The sequence below is a fragment of the Planococcus citri genome, chromosome 4, assembly GCF_950023065.1.
Source record: "Planococcus citri chromosome 4, ihPlaCitr1.1, whole genome shotgun sequence".
Lineage (NCBI taxonomy): Eukaryota > Metazoa > Arthropoda > Insecta > Hemiptera > Pseudococcidae > Planococcus > Planococcus citri.
The window spans coordinates 65,737,641-65,753,302 of record NC_088680.1 but is presented as its reverse complement, the minus strand read 5'-3'; the positions used below and the strand labels follow the sequence as shown (position 1 = coordinate 65,753,302).

Sequence of the window (15,662 nt, the reverse complement as noted above, 5' to 3'; positions counted from 1 at the left end):
TTCAGAGCAACCTGGATTGAAAATTTTCCAAGAGTTGACAACTCTGCGCAAGGAAAAGAGCCCCCCTTCCCCCTTCCCACCAAAAAGTCAACACCCGGATATTTTTCATACTCAAATGAGGATCAGACTCGCAAAATGCAATGGCCTAGGTGTTAGATACATTAATAGTAAACTGCAAAAACGCATATCAAGCAAGCTACTCAAGCCATCCAGTGGTATCTGAAGCATCTACATCACCACTAGATACTACCTACCGATAAAAATCAGACGACATAATTGCGTTGTTTGACAGGAGGACAGAGATGGCGAGGATGGTTCAGCCTCCGGCTTCAGCCCATCTACGTATTCTAGGTCGTAGGTATCGTAAACCGCCTGCACCATGTAGGCTTTCTCGTCGGTGTTGGTAGACGTAATGATTCCCTGCGAAACAAATCAAAATACCAACAACGTCATCCTCGCGTCTCGTTAATAATGAGAAAAGTTCAAAGGAGTAAAGCTTAAAAAGAATGCGATCCGCTCCACGCCATTGCCACGCCGTTTCTTTGCCAACCAACAATAAACAATTTGACAGCCTCGTCCTCTCGTAGTTCGAGTCCAGTGTTATCAGCGACGAAATCTATATACTCTAATAAAGACGGACACGAGAGTCGTGCGCCTTTTAATATCGAGTACCTTATACAATACACACATACACACACATACTAGCGTAGATTGTCGAGCCCTCTCAATAATAATAACAGCAACAACAACATCAACATGTACAAAAAACCATTTATCGAGGGTTGTGACTAAATAGAAACATTCCTGAGACGCGTGTGCGAAACGCCTACGGCGCGAGCCCTTAATATTTGCCGTCACTGCGAGCTGTCGTTCGCGCTCAGTTTTTATCGCCTCAACACTTTATAGTACATATGTACGATAGACAACAACGCATATTATTACATATCCACCTACTCCACTCCTGTAATAATGACAATACACGCCACAGCTCATCATACGTCTTATTGGAAGAACACGAGTAATATGTTGTCATTGTGACCCTTACAACCTTACAAGACTCACTGTTAGGCCTCTACGTATAGGTTACTTTTAATTTGAGTCGGATTGATACTGAATATTGAGTTTAGAATCAATAACTCTTGATTAGGGGTCAGAGGAAAGGGTTTATGATCGTTCTTATTTTGAAAGTTCAATTTCGTCACCTTCGATAGCCAAATCGTTTCACTTCAAGAATTTTTTCAACTAAAAAATTGGACTTGGGAAGGGGTAAATTTAATAAAGAAAAGTCATCAACTTTCAGGCATTTAGTGTACCAAAAAAAAACCCTCGAATACCGAAATTCAGTCCCCCCCCTCCGCAATTTTCCACAAAACTCCTTCTTTGAGCCAATTCTCCTGGACTATTTTAGGAGCAATATTACGGCATGAAAGTTATGAAGAAACAACAAGCGTAATTGAGAAACGAGAACAACAAACAGCATTTTCGATTTTCTTTCATTCTCACGCTCATAAATACTGAGATGTCTGCGTGTTCGTACTGTAAGGGTATTTGTACGTGTATTAGGCTATTTGTGGGACTCCCAAGTCGTATCAGCATCGGCACGAAAATGGCAATAACATTCTTTTCACTTATCGTCGCATATACGCACGATCTCTTTATGATTACGATATTAAAAACCCTCTAGAAGAAGTACACAGACACACAAATATTTTACTGCTAATGTTTTTCGTTCCAAAACTGAAGCTGCGAAAGCTCAAAAATGTAGTCTCATGGAAAGAAGTGGCCTGTAATTTGTATGTTTACGAGGAAAGCAATAATGAAATTATAAAGCTATATAATTTAAACGAAACCAAATTCGATCGAAAAAGCATGTTTTAAAGCCCCCGTAATAAAAAGTATAGGTCACAAAATTGATTTTTTTGATTTTTTGTGAATTCAAAAAAAAAAATTGAAAGCTGTTTTTATGGCACATTTTCAGTTTTTTTCCACAATACATATTCATTTTTTTTTTTTTAGAGAAGCAATCGAGTTTCAATAAAATTACAATCTGAATTTTATTCAAAAAGAAAGAAACCAATTGGGGCAAAGCGAATAAAGAATTGGGATAATGAAATCAAAAAACTCATACAACAGAAAAGATAGGCATTTAGAAAATTCATGAGCTCAAAAAATGAAGTTGATGGGGCAAAGCGAATAAAGAATTGGGATAATGAAATCCAAGAACTCATACAAAAGAAAAGACTGGCATTTAGAAAATTCATGAGCTCAAAAAATGAAGTTGATGATGAAGAATAGGTATCGAAAACAGTCGGCAAAAGTCAAGAGAAAGTCTAGGAAATTACAGCAAGAGAGCTGGGAAAATTGTATCACATTCCTGGAGCATGACACTAACAAGTTACGGCCAAAGGTGTATAAGATTATAAGGAGAATTGACACAAATTTTAACAAAAAAGTGGAGTTTGCGAAAAATAAAAATCAATGATGCAAAGGAATATTTTGAAGAACTCTGGAGTGATATGAGGGATGGTCTATAATTCAGTTGATATTTGCCATAAGTCATGTAAAAATGTATATTTCAATAAAAGTTAACATATTTTCGGAAACTAGACTGAGAGCCAGTAGCACAATGAGGGTTTAAATTTTGGTTTAGCTGAACCAAGTTTAAATCTTGAACCAGGTTCAACTTCCGTAGCATTGCACAACATTGGTTCAGGTTATTTAGATTAACTAATCCTTCGATTAACGCGTCATTCAACCAAATTTTGTCGCAATCATTGTTGGTTATGTCCGTGATATCACTGATATCAATGTTTTGGAGTGATTTTAGATTACATATTTTTAATGATTAGAAATATCTTACAATTGGAAACAACGTTCTAATTTTTGAATTAATTGAAAAAAAAAAAACATTCTTAAACGAATAGTTCACTAGATTTGATTTTTTTGCTGCAGAAAAATTAATTTGTTTGAGGTAAAATGTCCAATTTTTAACAATAGTCATCAAATTTTTCAGTATGGTGGTGATGTGATTCGAGATTTTACATTCAACAATACATATTATTCTTGTTTTTTGTCATTCAATGTAAGTAATTATACTTCGTCTTTGTCGCAAGTTGGTATTATTTGAAGTTATTGGTTACCATTTGTAAAATAATCAGTAATCACACAACTTGAAACAACCAATGAACACGCGCCAATTTGTTAATCCTAGGTTAACTTCCAAAAATTGTCAAGTTAAAGTAGAACCTGGTTTAAACTGTAAAAACAGTTTAACACTGCATTTTAGTTGAACCAGAGTTAACTTACAACTCTGGTTTAAACCTGCATTGTGCTACTGGCCCTTAATTTACAATTTTTCTATTTAATCGCCACACACGTCTACATATTTGGTCGAGCGTGACACAAATTTGAAAATGCCTTCCTCGTTACAAATGCTGTCCAAAAGTGGTATTTGGCCAAAAAGATTTTTGTTGTAATAATTATATTATGACTAAAATTCATCAAGAATTACTCAAAATGCAGGACTGCATACCGATATAAATACCAAAATACCAATACTGGCAATACCCGCAAATTTTGAAAAAATTTACAAATGCCGCTTTACCAATACTGATTAGCAGACAGACGAAGTACCAATTTACAAACTACCGATAAAGTTTTTGAAACTGTATTAATACCAAAATACCAATGGGTAATTCTCAGAAAAAGGGTCGATTTTGATATGCATAATTTTGAAAAACGAAAATCATTTTTTTGGAAAATTTCAAGTGGGAATCATTTGTATATGTGTCCCAGATCCCTTTTCTAGTGTTGGCCTCAATTCAATCCCCCCCACTGTGGACCCCAGCCCCCCTAAAACGGCGATAATTAGAATTCGACCCTCATCGATGTGTAATATGTCGATTGACATGTTTTCAAGGTTGTAGAATTCGAATCTGGAGTTATTTTTTTTGTAGAGGTGGAGGGTGAGGCGTGGGGAGGGGGAAAATGTCGAATTTTGCTTATATTATCGTGTAATATGTCGATTTATGTTTTTCAGGCCGCAGAGTTCGAATCTGGACTTATTTTTTTGGTAGGGGTAGAGGTGAAGTGTGTGGAGGGAGAAAATGTAAAATTTTGCTTGTATTATATTGTAATATGCCGACTAGCGCGATAAAAGTACAGCTGTCTGAAATTTGGCCAAGTCGAAGGACAAATGGGCGCTGGACAAGCCGAAGGACAATCTCAACGTTTTTTCGTTTCTAGCCTTACCTACTGGACATTATTCGATTTTTAACACGTAATAAATGTGTACTTATCACGTAGAATAACTTCCCGTGCTCAATTATTGGTTTTGGCGGGTTCATTGGCGTAAATGAAAACACCAAGCCGAAGGACACTGATTTTGCGAAATATCAAAATTTCACAGATAAGTACGATCAGAACGAGCTGTAATGTAGTTTTTAAAAAGAACGGTGCGGGGTAACATTTCTATGAGAACAGTGAACCAGTGCAGCCACTCACCAGAAAAAAATGTTGGATTGGGAAGCTACCAAAAATAATTGAAAATTGCTCGAAAATTTGCGCAAAAAGTGTGTGACAGTTTTCAAATGTGAATTGTGAGCTTCCTATAGACTTATTGCAATTGCAATTTGCACAGTAAGAGACCTTCATGTTCTATGACAATGAGAATGTGTCAATTTTTCCAAAAAAAAATGAAGTTCATGACACTTTATAACATTCATTTTCAAAAACATGATGTGTGACAGCCAAGTCGAAGGACATTTGGGGTATAAAATCAAATGTACACCAATGAAAGGAGGGTCTAAAAACCTCAATACCATGTGTGAAATGTGTGCGGGGTCATTCTTGAATGGACCAAAAAAAAAAAAAAAATTCATGCTAAAACCGTTGAGAAATTTGCCATGTACACGAATTTTACCTTTTTCTGAGAATCACCCCAATACCGAAATAATTTTCAATGGTATATTTTGGTATTGGTATTTTCTGGTACATATTTTGAATTTTTTGATTGATTATAAAATTTATAAATGAAATAACTAATAAATTACTCATATTGAAAAACTTATAAGTGATAATGATGAACCTTGAACTCGCAAATTGAGGTGTTTAAATAGAAAAAAATGTAATTTCCAAAAAAAATTGGAAAATTTTTGTTAATTTTGGCCTAAAAACACAATTTTTATTCGGTATTATATTTGTACAATACCAATACTGATACCAGATACCAAAAAAAAATCAACAAAATAACAAAATACCCATACCAAAATACCAAAATTTGACATCTGCATTAGAGAATACCAAAATACTAATACCATTTTGGGAACTGTATGCTAAATACAAATACCGTTTATGTTTATCAGTATGCAGCCCTGTCAAAATGTATCATACTAATGTTATTTCAAGTTGTGACATTATTTGGCGCTGTATTGTTAATGTAATGGTTGCAAAATTTCTGGCCCTGAGTGACTCTCGGCAATGCTGACATTCAGCAGGTTATCACCAAACAATCTGCTTCATTTGGATATTGCTTTTGAATCAAAATAATGTTGGTATGTTACTTATGTCTTGAGTGATTCTCGATGAATTTTCCAATGAATTTTTCTTTTGTCAGCTTGAAAAATTGATTTTCACTTGAATATAATTTTTGTACAGCATTTTTACAAAAAAGGCATCCAAATGCGTAGGTGTGTGTAGCGATCATGTAGAAAAATCGTAAATTGAGTCTAGTTTCCAAAAATATGTAAACTTTTATCAAAATATACATTTTTACACGACTTATGGCAAATATGAACTTATTTATAGACCTGCCCTCATAGGATGTACCAAGAAGAAAAGGTACCTGAAGAAAAGATGTCAGAAAGTCAAAACAGATTCAGAAAAGGAAGATCATGCATTGATGCAAGTTTTACAGTAAAACTACTGATGGAAAAAAGGATCAAATACAACCTAGAAACACACATGTGCTTTATAGACCTGGAAAAAGCATATGATAGAGTCAATAGAAAAAAACTACCGCTCATAATAGTCCGGCATATGACAATAGGAGTAATTGCACCCCCCCGCCGATCCTCCGGGACAACTTTTTTCTTGAAGGGGACATCCCAAGGAACATTTTAAAGCAAAGTTGCCAAAAAAAAAGTTGGCCTTACTTACAAAATGGCGGCCATTTTGATTGACAGGTCAGCCGAAATCGCAGATTTTGCGTTTTAACATAGGACTTGCACGAACTTTTTCAAACATTACAAAGGTAGATCGAAAGATCATGCAAACATTTATCATCTGTCAAAATTTCAAGTGCTAAAGTGCGTTTTTCGATTTTTGGTGAATTTTTGAAAATCGAATTTAGACCAAAAATGAGAGAAAAAATCAAAATTTTACTAAATTGACTTAGAAAGCTAAAATTTGGGATATACCCTATTTTCGACATGCCAAATCGATTGGAAACGGTTTCAACCCGTTTTGAGCAGCTCTGGAGCCTCCAGCAGATTTTTGAAACTCGAAATTCCCACAAAATTCCATCAAATTGGAGTTGGAAAGCTGAAATTTATTCTGAAAACTAATTTCAATACGCTACGAAGTACTGCAGATGAATTTCAAGTCGTTTTGGAGCCTCCAGCGACTTTTCGAAAATTCCTGAAACCTCCAGCAGATTTTTGAAACTTTAAATTTTCACAAAATTTCATCAAATGGAGATGGAAAGCTGAAATTTACTCTACACTCCAATTTTAACACCCTCTGAAGACGACTTCAGGTGGGTTCAAGTCATTTTAGGGCCTCCAGCGACTTTTTTTGAAAATTACTGGAGCCTCCAGCAGATTTTTGAAACTTTAAATTTTCACAAAATTTCATCAAATGGAGACGGTAAGCTGAAATTCACTCTACACTCCAATTTTACCACCCTCTGAAGACGACTACAGGTGGGTTCAAGTCATTTTAGGGCCTCCAGCGACTTTTTTGAAAATTACTGGAGACTCCAGTAGATTTTTTAAACTTGAAATTTCCCGCAACATTAATTTATCAAATGGAGTTGGCAAGCTGAAATTTACTTCGCAGACTACATGGTGGTTTCAAATGGTTTTGAAGCTTCCAGCTACTTTTAGGAAATTTCAATTTTCCAAAAAAAGTCATACAACCTTTCAAAAAGTTGCTGGAGGCTCCAAAACGACTTGAAATTCACCAGCAGTCAACTACCGTAGCGTATTGAAATTAGTTTGCAGAATGAATTTCGACTTTCCATCTTGGTTTGATAAAATTTTGGGGAAATTTCAAGTTTCAAAAATCTGCTGGAGGCTCCAGTAATTTTCAAAAAAAGTCGCTGGAGACCCTAAAATGACTTGAACCCACTTGAAGTCGTCTTCAGACGGTGTTAAAAATGGACTGTACAGTAAATTTCAGCTTTCCATCTCCATTTGATGAAATTTTGTGAAAATTTAAAGTTTCAAAAATCTGCTGGAGGTTTCAGGAATTTTCGAAAAGTCGCTGGAGGCTCCAAAACGACTTGAAATTCATCTGCAGTACTTCGTAGCGTATTGAAATTAGTTTTCAGAATAAATTTCAGCTTTCCAACTCCAATTTGATGGAATTTTGTGGGAATTTCGAGTTTCAAAAATCTGCTGGAGGCTCCAGAGCTGCTCAAAACGGGTTGAAACCGTTTCCAATCGATTTGGCATGTCGAAAATAGGGTATATCCCAAATTTTAGCTTTCTAAGTCAATTTAGTAAAATTTTGATTTTTTCTCTCATTTTTGGTCTAAATTCGATTTTCAAAAATTCACCAAAAATCGAAAAACGCACTTTAGCACTTGAAATTTTGACAGATGATAAATGTTTGCATGATCTTTCGATCTACCTTTGTAATGTTTGAAAAAGTTCGTGCAAGTCCTATGTTAAAACGCAAAATCTGCGATTTCGGCTGACCTGTCAATCAAAATGGCCGCCATTTTGTAAGTAAGGCCAACTTTTTTTTTGGCAACTTTGCTTTAAAATGTTCCTTGGGATGTCCCCTTCAAGAAAAAAGTTGTCCCGGAGGATCGGCGGGGGGGTGCAATTACTCCTATTGTCATATGCCGGACTATAAGGAAATGACAATGACGAAGAATGAAACCAAGCTCGATTGAAAAAAACATGTTTTAAACCCCCATAATCAAAAGTTTGGATCACAAAGTTGATTTTTTGATTTTTGGTGAATTTTGGAGAATTAAAAAAAAATTGAAGGCTGTTTTTATGACACATTTTCAACTTTTCTTCACAATACACGTTCATTTTTTTTTCAACGAAACGATCGACCGAGTTTCAATAAAATTACCATTTGATTCAAAAACTTCTATTTTAAGGTCATTTTGAATCCTCCAGTGAGTTCTCAATGATCTCCAAAATGTTCAAATTTCCCTATAGAAAAGCCAAAAAAAAACTACTCATAGCCAAAGTACTCAATTTTTTTCTCGAGAATCTGTTGGAAAAATGACAACCAGTCATCCACGTCTCCCTCCTACAATTTTTTTTTCGCTATGCCAAACCTTTTCATCCATTTTTAAATTTCTTTCAAACAAAAAAAATAACGTTAAAACCATCTCAAAAAACGGTCCAAATAACTGAAGAAAAAAAAATTAGTCCGTAACGATAACGACAATAAAAGCGAATCTAACTTTGTTTTCCTTAAAAGTTATTCGAAGGAGATTTCTTTCGTTTTGTATCCGTTTGTGTATTTCAATTTAGATATTAAATTTCGCTACGTTTTTATTATATTTTCGTAAAGTTTTGCGTCTTTTGTTACGCTTTTGCACGGTTGTCGCGTCGTCGTAGCGTCGCGCCGCAAGACGACCGAATTAAAACGAACACGATGGCGAACGTGCGATAAAGGCCATAAACAAATACCACCGAACGAGGAATTTAAATATTAGTTTTAACGCGCGCGGCAAAGGCATACGGAAAAAGAAAAGGAACGATAAGTTGAGCTTTGAAAAGCATCTCTGGTAGGGTAGTCGTAAAAATGGTGCTGCGAAACTCTATTACGAGAGAAAACCACGTCTTTCAATAACGTCCCGAAAGAATTTCGAGCATGTTAAATTTTGCAGCTCGTTGTACGAACGAATATAGCACTGCCAGCATGCTGTCGTTGTCATCGTCATCGTTTATACTCGTAAAGTACATATACATATACACACTGTATAGGTAGGTAGAGGAACACAATACACGATATAGACATAGGCGAGAGTCGAAACCATTTGGTGTGAGGGATCACGAATACATTTATGAGCTTACGGTATTTATGGGTTTTTGCAAAGATCTCTATAGTAAAGGGACAAACTTATCTTACAGACCTGCCTCAAACTAAAGATATTATTACCTCCGGATTTTTGGCTTTACAAGATCTTCTCCCCCCCCCCCCGACCCCTTCCTCTACAAGAAACTCTGGCGTAAATGTAATTTTTGTGTTTTCGGGTACTTTTTTTCAACAGATAATTGAATCAAGTTTAGTCTCGATTATAAGTAAATTTTCTGAAAATATCACTTTTTGCCGAAAAATTAAATTCCCAAAAAGTTGAGCTTTTCGCCAAAAATTATTGAAAAGTTGCAAATAGCTTCAGTAACTTTTTTTTTTGACGAAAATTGCTAACGAGCAAAAATTCTCGCCTTGTCTGAATTTTCAAAAAGTCTCGTTGTTTGCCAAAAATAACTAAAAATTGTGTCTTTTTTGCAAAAAATAGCACAAAATCTCAATTAATTGAAACTAGTTAGACCTCCGGCAAAACTTTGCTATTGCCTAGTCTAATAAAATCTTGAGTTTTGAGAATACGCGCAGAGCAATCGATGGGTGAAAATATAAAAGAGGCAATCATACACAATCTTTTGACACCTGTAAAATACTCAGTACTCCGATTCGAATGTGTAAACCAGGCAAATTGAACAACCGACATTTATCACACGTCTCAAATCATCCAACGATACGAGGGGCTGTTCTCATCACCGCGAGTAACTCGTTCCCCCTTCGACTGTGCAATTTAATATAGCACTCGTCCGCCGCACCAGCACCGCAATCTAATCCCTCTACGAAGCGAGACAATACCTCAAGTATGTGCAGCAATTGCTGTGCTGTCAATGGTCTTCTCTCTGATATCTGATAGCGTGATAACTTCGCTGCAAATACGCTTAGGTATGCGCTTCGGCTTCACTCTCCCTCGCTCTTCTTCATCACTATCACTCAAAAAAACACCAATTCAATACGAGCGACGCGATGCTTCGCGCCAGCTGCTTTGAATCTCTTAATTGCTTACGCCTGCCTTACATTATCAAGTTTATCACCATTCTAGAATACATACAGACATGATATGTATGTAAGTACTATAATTCGCATACTACAGTTCCACATACGATTCAATGGAGCGAAAAAAAAACGCCGCATTTCTCGCGAGTCGAAAGTGAAACTCGTTTATACAAACGAACCTCGAGAGGGGAACTACATAGATGTTTTGTTTTTTTTTTTTTTTTTTGAATAGATGTTCAACTAGTTCAAAAATATGCCTCAGGCCAATTTTAGGTAAATTTAATAGGCATCTACAGAACTTTTGCCCGGACAAAATCAACACTCAAAATGCATACAAATGGTTCGTTTCTAGTTACTTGATTATTTTCCACGTGAGAACCAAAATATTTAGCTCGCAAAATTGCATCTGATCGCAGAATTCTTTTAGTCCTTAACCAGAGGAAAATGAAACTGAAATCCGATCCGGTCTAGATTGTAATTCCTCGTGAGATGAAATTGGAATCAGGAAATAGTGAATTAGATTCGATTTGATAAGAGAGGTCTTATCAGATCTCATCAGAACCAATCAGATGTCCCATAAACATGCTTTCAATACATTTTTAAACTGTTTTACTAATCACAATTTTTGATACTTTCTGTCAAAATCCAAAAAACATTTCTATTTGAAATTTTTCGGTTTTATTTTTATGCATATCATTTCAACGAGTTCAGTAACTTTTCATAAGAATTTTATCAAGTACATACTGTCAATTTTTATACTTGAAAATAGCACTTTTATGCAATTTTCAATGATTTGAATATTTTTTTTTCGTACCTATTTTTACATTATTTGATCATGTTTTCTACACTTTTTATACACTTTTTTCAATGATTTTTGTTTTTTGTTTTTCATGTTTCTAAGTCATTTATACTGAATTTTGTCAAGTTTCTCTAAGATTTCATCAGTTTTTTTTTTTTTTTTTTTTTTGTAATTTATACTGTTTTTAATGCTTTTATTCATGTTTAGAAAAAAATTAAACAACGTTTTATGCAATTTGTGGGAAATTTTGCAAAAATCTTTATTCTCAATGTATTTCTTTTTTGTGTTTTTATGTAAATTCAACAAATTTTTTTTTACATTTTTGCCGAATCTTACAAAAAGAATTTTCAACTTTTTTGGAAATTTACATATTTTATTTTGATTCTTTTTTGAAAACAGAAAAACATTCAGATGACTTTCTTATATTATGTCATCCTTTAGAAAACTTGAAAAAAATTCGTAGGTCAGTGACCTTGAATGTTTAGACACACGGGTCAATAACCTCAAGAAGCCAAACAAGCAGATGCACGACCTTGGACAACTAGACAGGTACTCAGAAAACCCCGAGAGCCCAAGACGAGTAGACAGGCGACCTTAGGAAGCCACGCTGACGGGTCAATGACCTTAAGAAGCCATCATGACAGGTCAATGACCTCGAAAGTTCTCTCAGTCGGGTCAATGACCTTAATAGGCTAGACAGGAAAATAGACAAACTTGATCAGGCCAAGCAGACATGTCAAAGGGAACTCAGACAACCTTGAAAGGTCAGAAAGACAACAGGTCAATGACCTTGAAAGCCAGACAGGTAGACAAACAACCTTGGACAGCCAGACAGACATTCAGACTAGGAACCTTGAGAGGCTAGACAGGCAGGTAGATGATCATGAGTGGCTATAAAATTGGGTTAGTGACCTTGAGAGGGCAATTAGACATTCCAATGACTCCCAAGAGGCCAGACAGACACTCAGACAACCTTAAGAGGCCATACAAACAAGTCAATAACTTTAAAAAACCAGACAGGAACTTAGACTAACTTGATAGGTCAGACAGGAATACGGACGACCTTCATCAAAGGCCAGACAGACAGGTCAGTGACCTTAAGAAGCCAGACAAGCACACAAACGACCTTAGACAGTCAGACAGAAATTCAGACCAGGTACCTTGAGAGGCTAGACAGGCTGATAAACGGTCATGAGAGACTACAAAATAAGGTTAGTGACCTTGGGAGGCCAGACAGACAGGTCAATGACCTTAAAAACCAGTCAGGATCTCAAACAACCTTGAGTGACCAGACAGGAACACAGACAAATTTGATAGGGCAGACAGACGGGTCAATGACGCCAAGAAAAATATAGGAACCTGGAACCTATTTGAACTTTTCTTTGTTCAAGTTTTTAAAACTCATCAAAAGTCGCAATTTTATGAGAAATTTGTAAAATCATACCAGACTTTTAAACACATTGAAAACAATGAGCAATCTCTCACATCTCAATATCATGTCAGAATTTCTAGCCTTTAGTTTGACTTTTAAAAATTTGGAAAAAATCCAGATCAAATTCTCTTAATTTACAAATTTTTATTCATTCTGTTACTTTTTTCATGATTTCACTAAAATTTCATCCTTTGTTAACAACTATTCTTCATTGATTTTATCGTTTGGCTTCGTGTTTTTATACAATTTTAATATGTTTCATAACTTTTTGTCTTTTAAAAGCAATTTTTGTCAATTAAATTATTCATTCACTGAATTTTTTGCTGTGTTTTCATAAGGGAATGTCCGGGATTTGACCAAGTCCAATCAGGTATTCCGTAAACTGATCTGAACATAGCGAATCCTTCCCAAGACTCAGATTCAGTTACATCTGGTCAAATCAATTCAGGGAATTTGCAAACCTGATGTGATCTGATCAACTGGTCAAATCAGATCAGATTTAATCGAATCTGATCCGATAGAATCAGGTCCAATACACCAAAAAAATTTCCCAAAAGCATCAGTGAGATCTAATTCAATCAGAACTTCGATCTGATCAAGACGCACAGAATTTCTCACAAATTAACCCCTCCATCTATCAATGTTTTTTCTTTCATGGTCCATGGTCCCATACGAAAAAACAATCCTAAGAACTGCAAAATGCGATTGCTCTGGAAGTTCTATCCCCAAAATTTAGAAAAAAAATTGAAAAAAGCACAAATGAGAGCCAGATTAACATTGACAGTTATGTTCTACATCTGCAGATAATCAGTTTAGCTAAAATGTTTCCCTAAGAAGGTAACATAAGAAATTACAAGAAGACGTCGCTTAATCTTCAATCATCGCTGATGAAGACGATCGTGCATCAACCCAGAAGGAAGGGGGATGAAATAGTAAAAAAAAACACAAAAACACACAGCAAAATGTATAGACATACCAACAATACGCGACAGTGACGAAAGAAGATGAAAAAAAAAACTAAACCGAGCTAAGGGTTGGTAGATGCTACAGATTGTACTGCATATATGTAACTTACTGCATGTATGTAGTTGTTATGAATAAATATAAAAATAACCTTTATTCGTTAGGTTTTGGTGTAGCAATAATAAGCGTACAATAGAATGAAACTAGTCACAACTAATCTAAACTATTATTACGAGATGTAGCGAACCGTTTATCGTTTTATTGTGCGCGCAGTATTTACGCTTTATTGTAAGAAAATTTTTTACGTGCCGCGCAGCGCACCCTTAGATTTTTGGTAAAACCCTGCTAAGCTCTATTCGAGACTACAACTACAACAAACGTACGTACAACTGGGCCTATCCCCTATTATTATTTTTATTATAAGCGAAAGCGCGGCTCTTTTTAGTTTTCTCTAGCTCGCGATCTCTCGCTCTCCCCTCGATCCTTCCTCGATGATAGGTTTGTTAGTAAACTGCGCTTTGTATTTTATTTATTACCCTTAAAATACCTGTAATAATGTGACAAGTAAATAGACCCTCGTAAACTCACTAACCCACACCTAAGCCAAACCATATCGCCATTTTTATTAGCATCAGCAAACGGGAATACGAGTAATTCTAAGCGCACCACTTCTTCTTCTTCTCCTATTCAATTTTCACCTCTCCGCGGTCTGCTCTTTATACACCGCGAGATCCGACCCACTCAATTAACAAACGCCGAGTTATCCCTTCATCGTTATATTGCTACCCGTTATACGCGTTACCTTTTTAATAAAATTAGGCTAAACTCGACAAAATAATTACCGTCATCAACTTCACGTCCACCCATATTTTTTACTCTCTCCTACAGCTGTAGTTTTTTTTCTCATATCTAACTTGTGAGATAAAAATTGTATTTTAACAAAAATTTTGAAAACAAATTATTTTTTTCACCAATAATTCTCTAAAATTGCCACTTCTTGCTGAAATTGACCAACTCTCGCTGTTTGACAAAAAATCTCGTCTTTTCTAAATTTACAAAATTTTTGCTTCTTAGAGAAATAGTAACGCTTTTTTTGCCAGAAATTGCCAAAAGACAACGTTCTTTTTCTCAAAAAACTCAAGTCTCGCTTTTTACCCAACATTGTTATTTTTTGCCAGAAATTGCAAAAATTGACTTTCGGGAATTGTCAAAATGTATCTTTTTTTTGTTTATAGTTTCCAAGAACCTTTTTGCAAAAATTTTTAAAAATTCTCCTTGTTTGAAAATTTAGTCAAATTTGTCCAAAAAATGACAAAAATTATTAATTTTTTCCCAAAAACATCCAAGTCTTCCTTTATTGCCAAAAGTTTCACTTTTTCCTTAAAACTTGCGAAAAAATATCATTTTTTGTAAAAATTGCAAAAACGTTCTGGTTTTACTTATTTCAGCAAAACTGCAAAGCCTTGCTTTTTTCAGTGTTTGTACAAATTCGTTTGTTTGTTTGTTGTTTTTTTTTTTTTTTTTTTTTTTGAAAACATGTAAATTCAATTTTCTAAAACAGTTTTTTTCGAAAGAAAAATGAAATGGCAAGATTTGAGGTTTTCTCGAGAACGTAGAAACAACATGGAAAAAACCAAAAAAGCTCTGAAAAAATTTTTTAAACAAAAAAAAACGATTAAAACAGGATTTTGTTTAAAACACGACGTACGATAATGCGAACACAGCAACAGCGTAATTTCAAGTTCGCAAGTTACGAACCTGCGAACGAGGTGTGGTAGTATTTGTAGGTTCGCAAGTTGCGACACTACGAGCCTGTATATGAAGCGTTCGCAGGTTCGCAAATTGGCACCAAGTTACAAAGTAAAAATTTTTACAAATCCAAAAATTTTTTCTGGCCAATTTGCGTACCTGCAAGTTCAAATACAGGTTCGTAGGTTCGAAATTTACGAACCTGCGAACGCCTCATATAAAGGTTCGTAGTGTCGCAACTTGCGAACCTACGAATAGTAGTAACTCTCATTCGCAGGTTCGTAACTTGCGAACTTGTAATTACACTGTTGCTGTGTTCGCATTATCGTACTTTGGACTCGTAAAAATTTTCACTCGCTAATTTGCGAACCTGTGAACGCTTCATGTCAAAGGTGCACGGGGGAAATTTGAAAAAAAGTGACCTAATTTTTGAGAAATGTGAGCAAAGTATAT

At 35.4% G+C, this 15,662-nt stretch overlaps 1 protein-coding gene across 2 annotated transcripts in view; it reads right to left on the bottom strand.

Annotated features, from left to right (window-relative positions):
• LOC135843106 (zinc-regulated GTPase metalloprotein activator 1-like) overlaps positions 1-15,662 on the bottom strand; it is a 150,654-nt gene that overhangs the window by 104,719 nt on the left and 30,273 nt on the right. The window contains exon 13 of one of the 2 annotated variants that reach the window (XM_065360855.1): positions 255-420. The exons of the other annotated variant lie outside the window; for it this stretch is intronic. Within the exon in view, the coding sequence (XP_065216927.1) occupies positions 255-420 (166 nt within the window). The remainder of the gene's footprint in view (positions 1-254; positions 421-15,662) is intronic. 2 annotated transcript variants of the gene reach the window in all.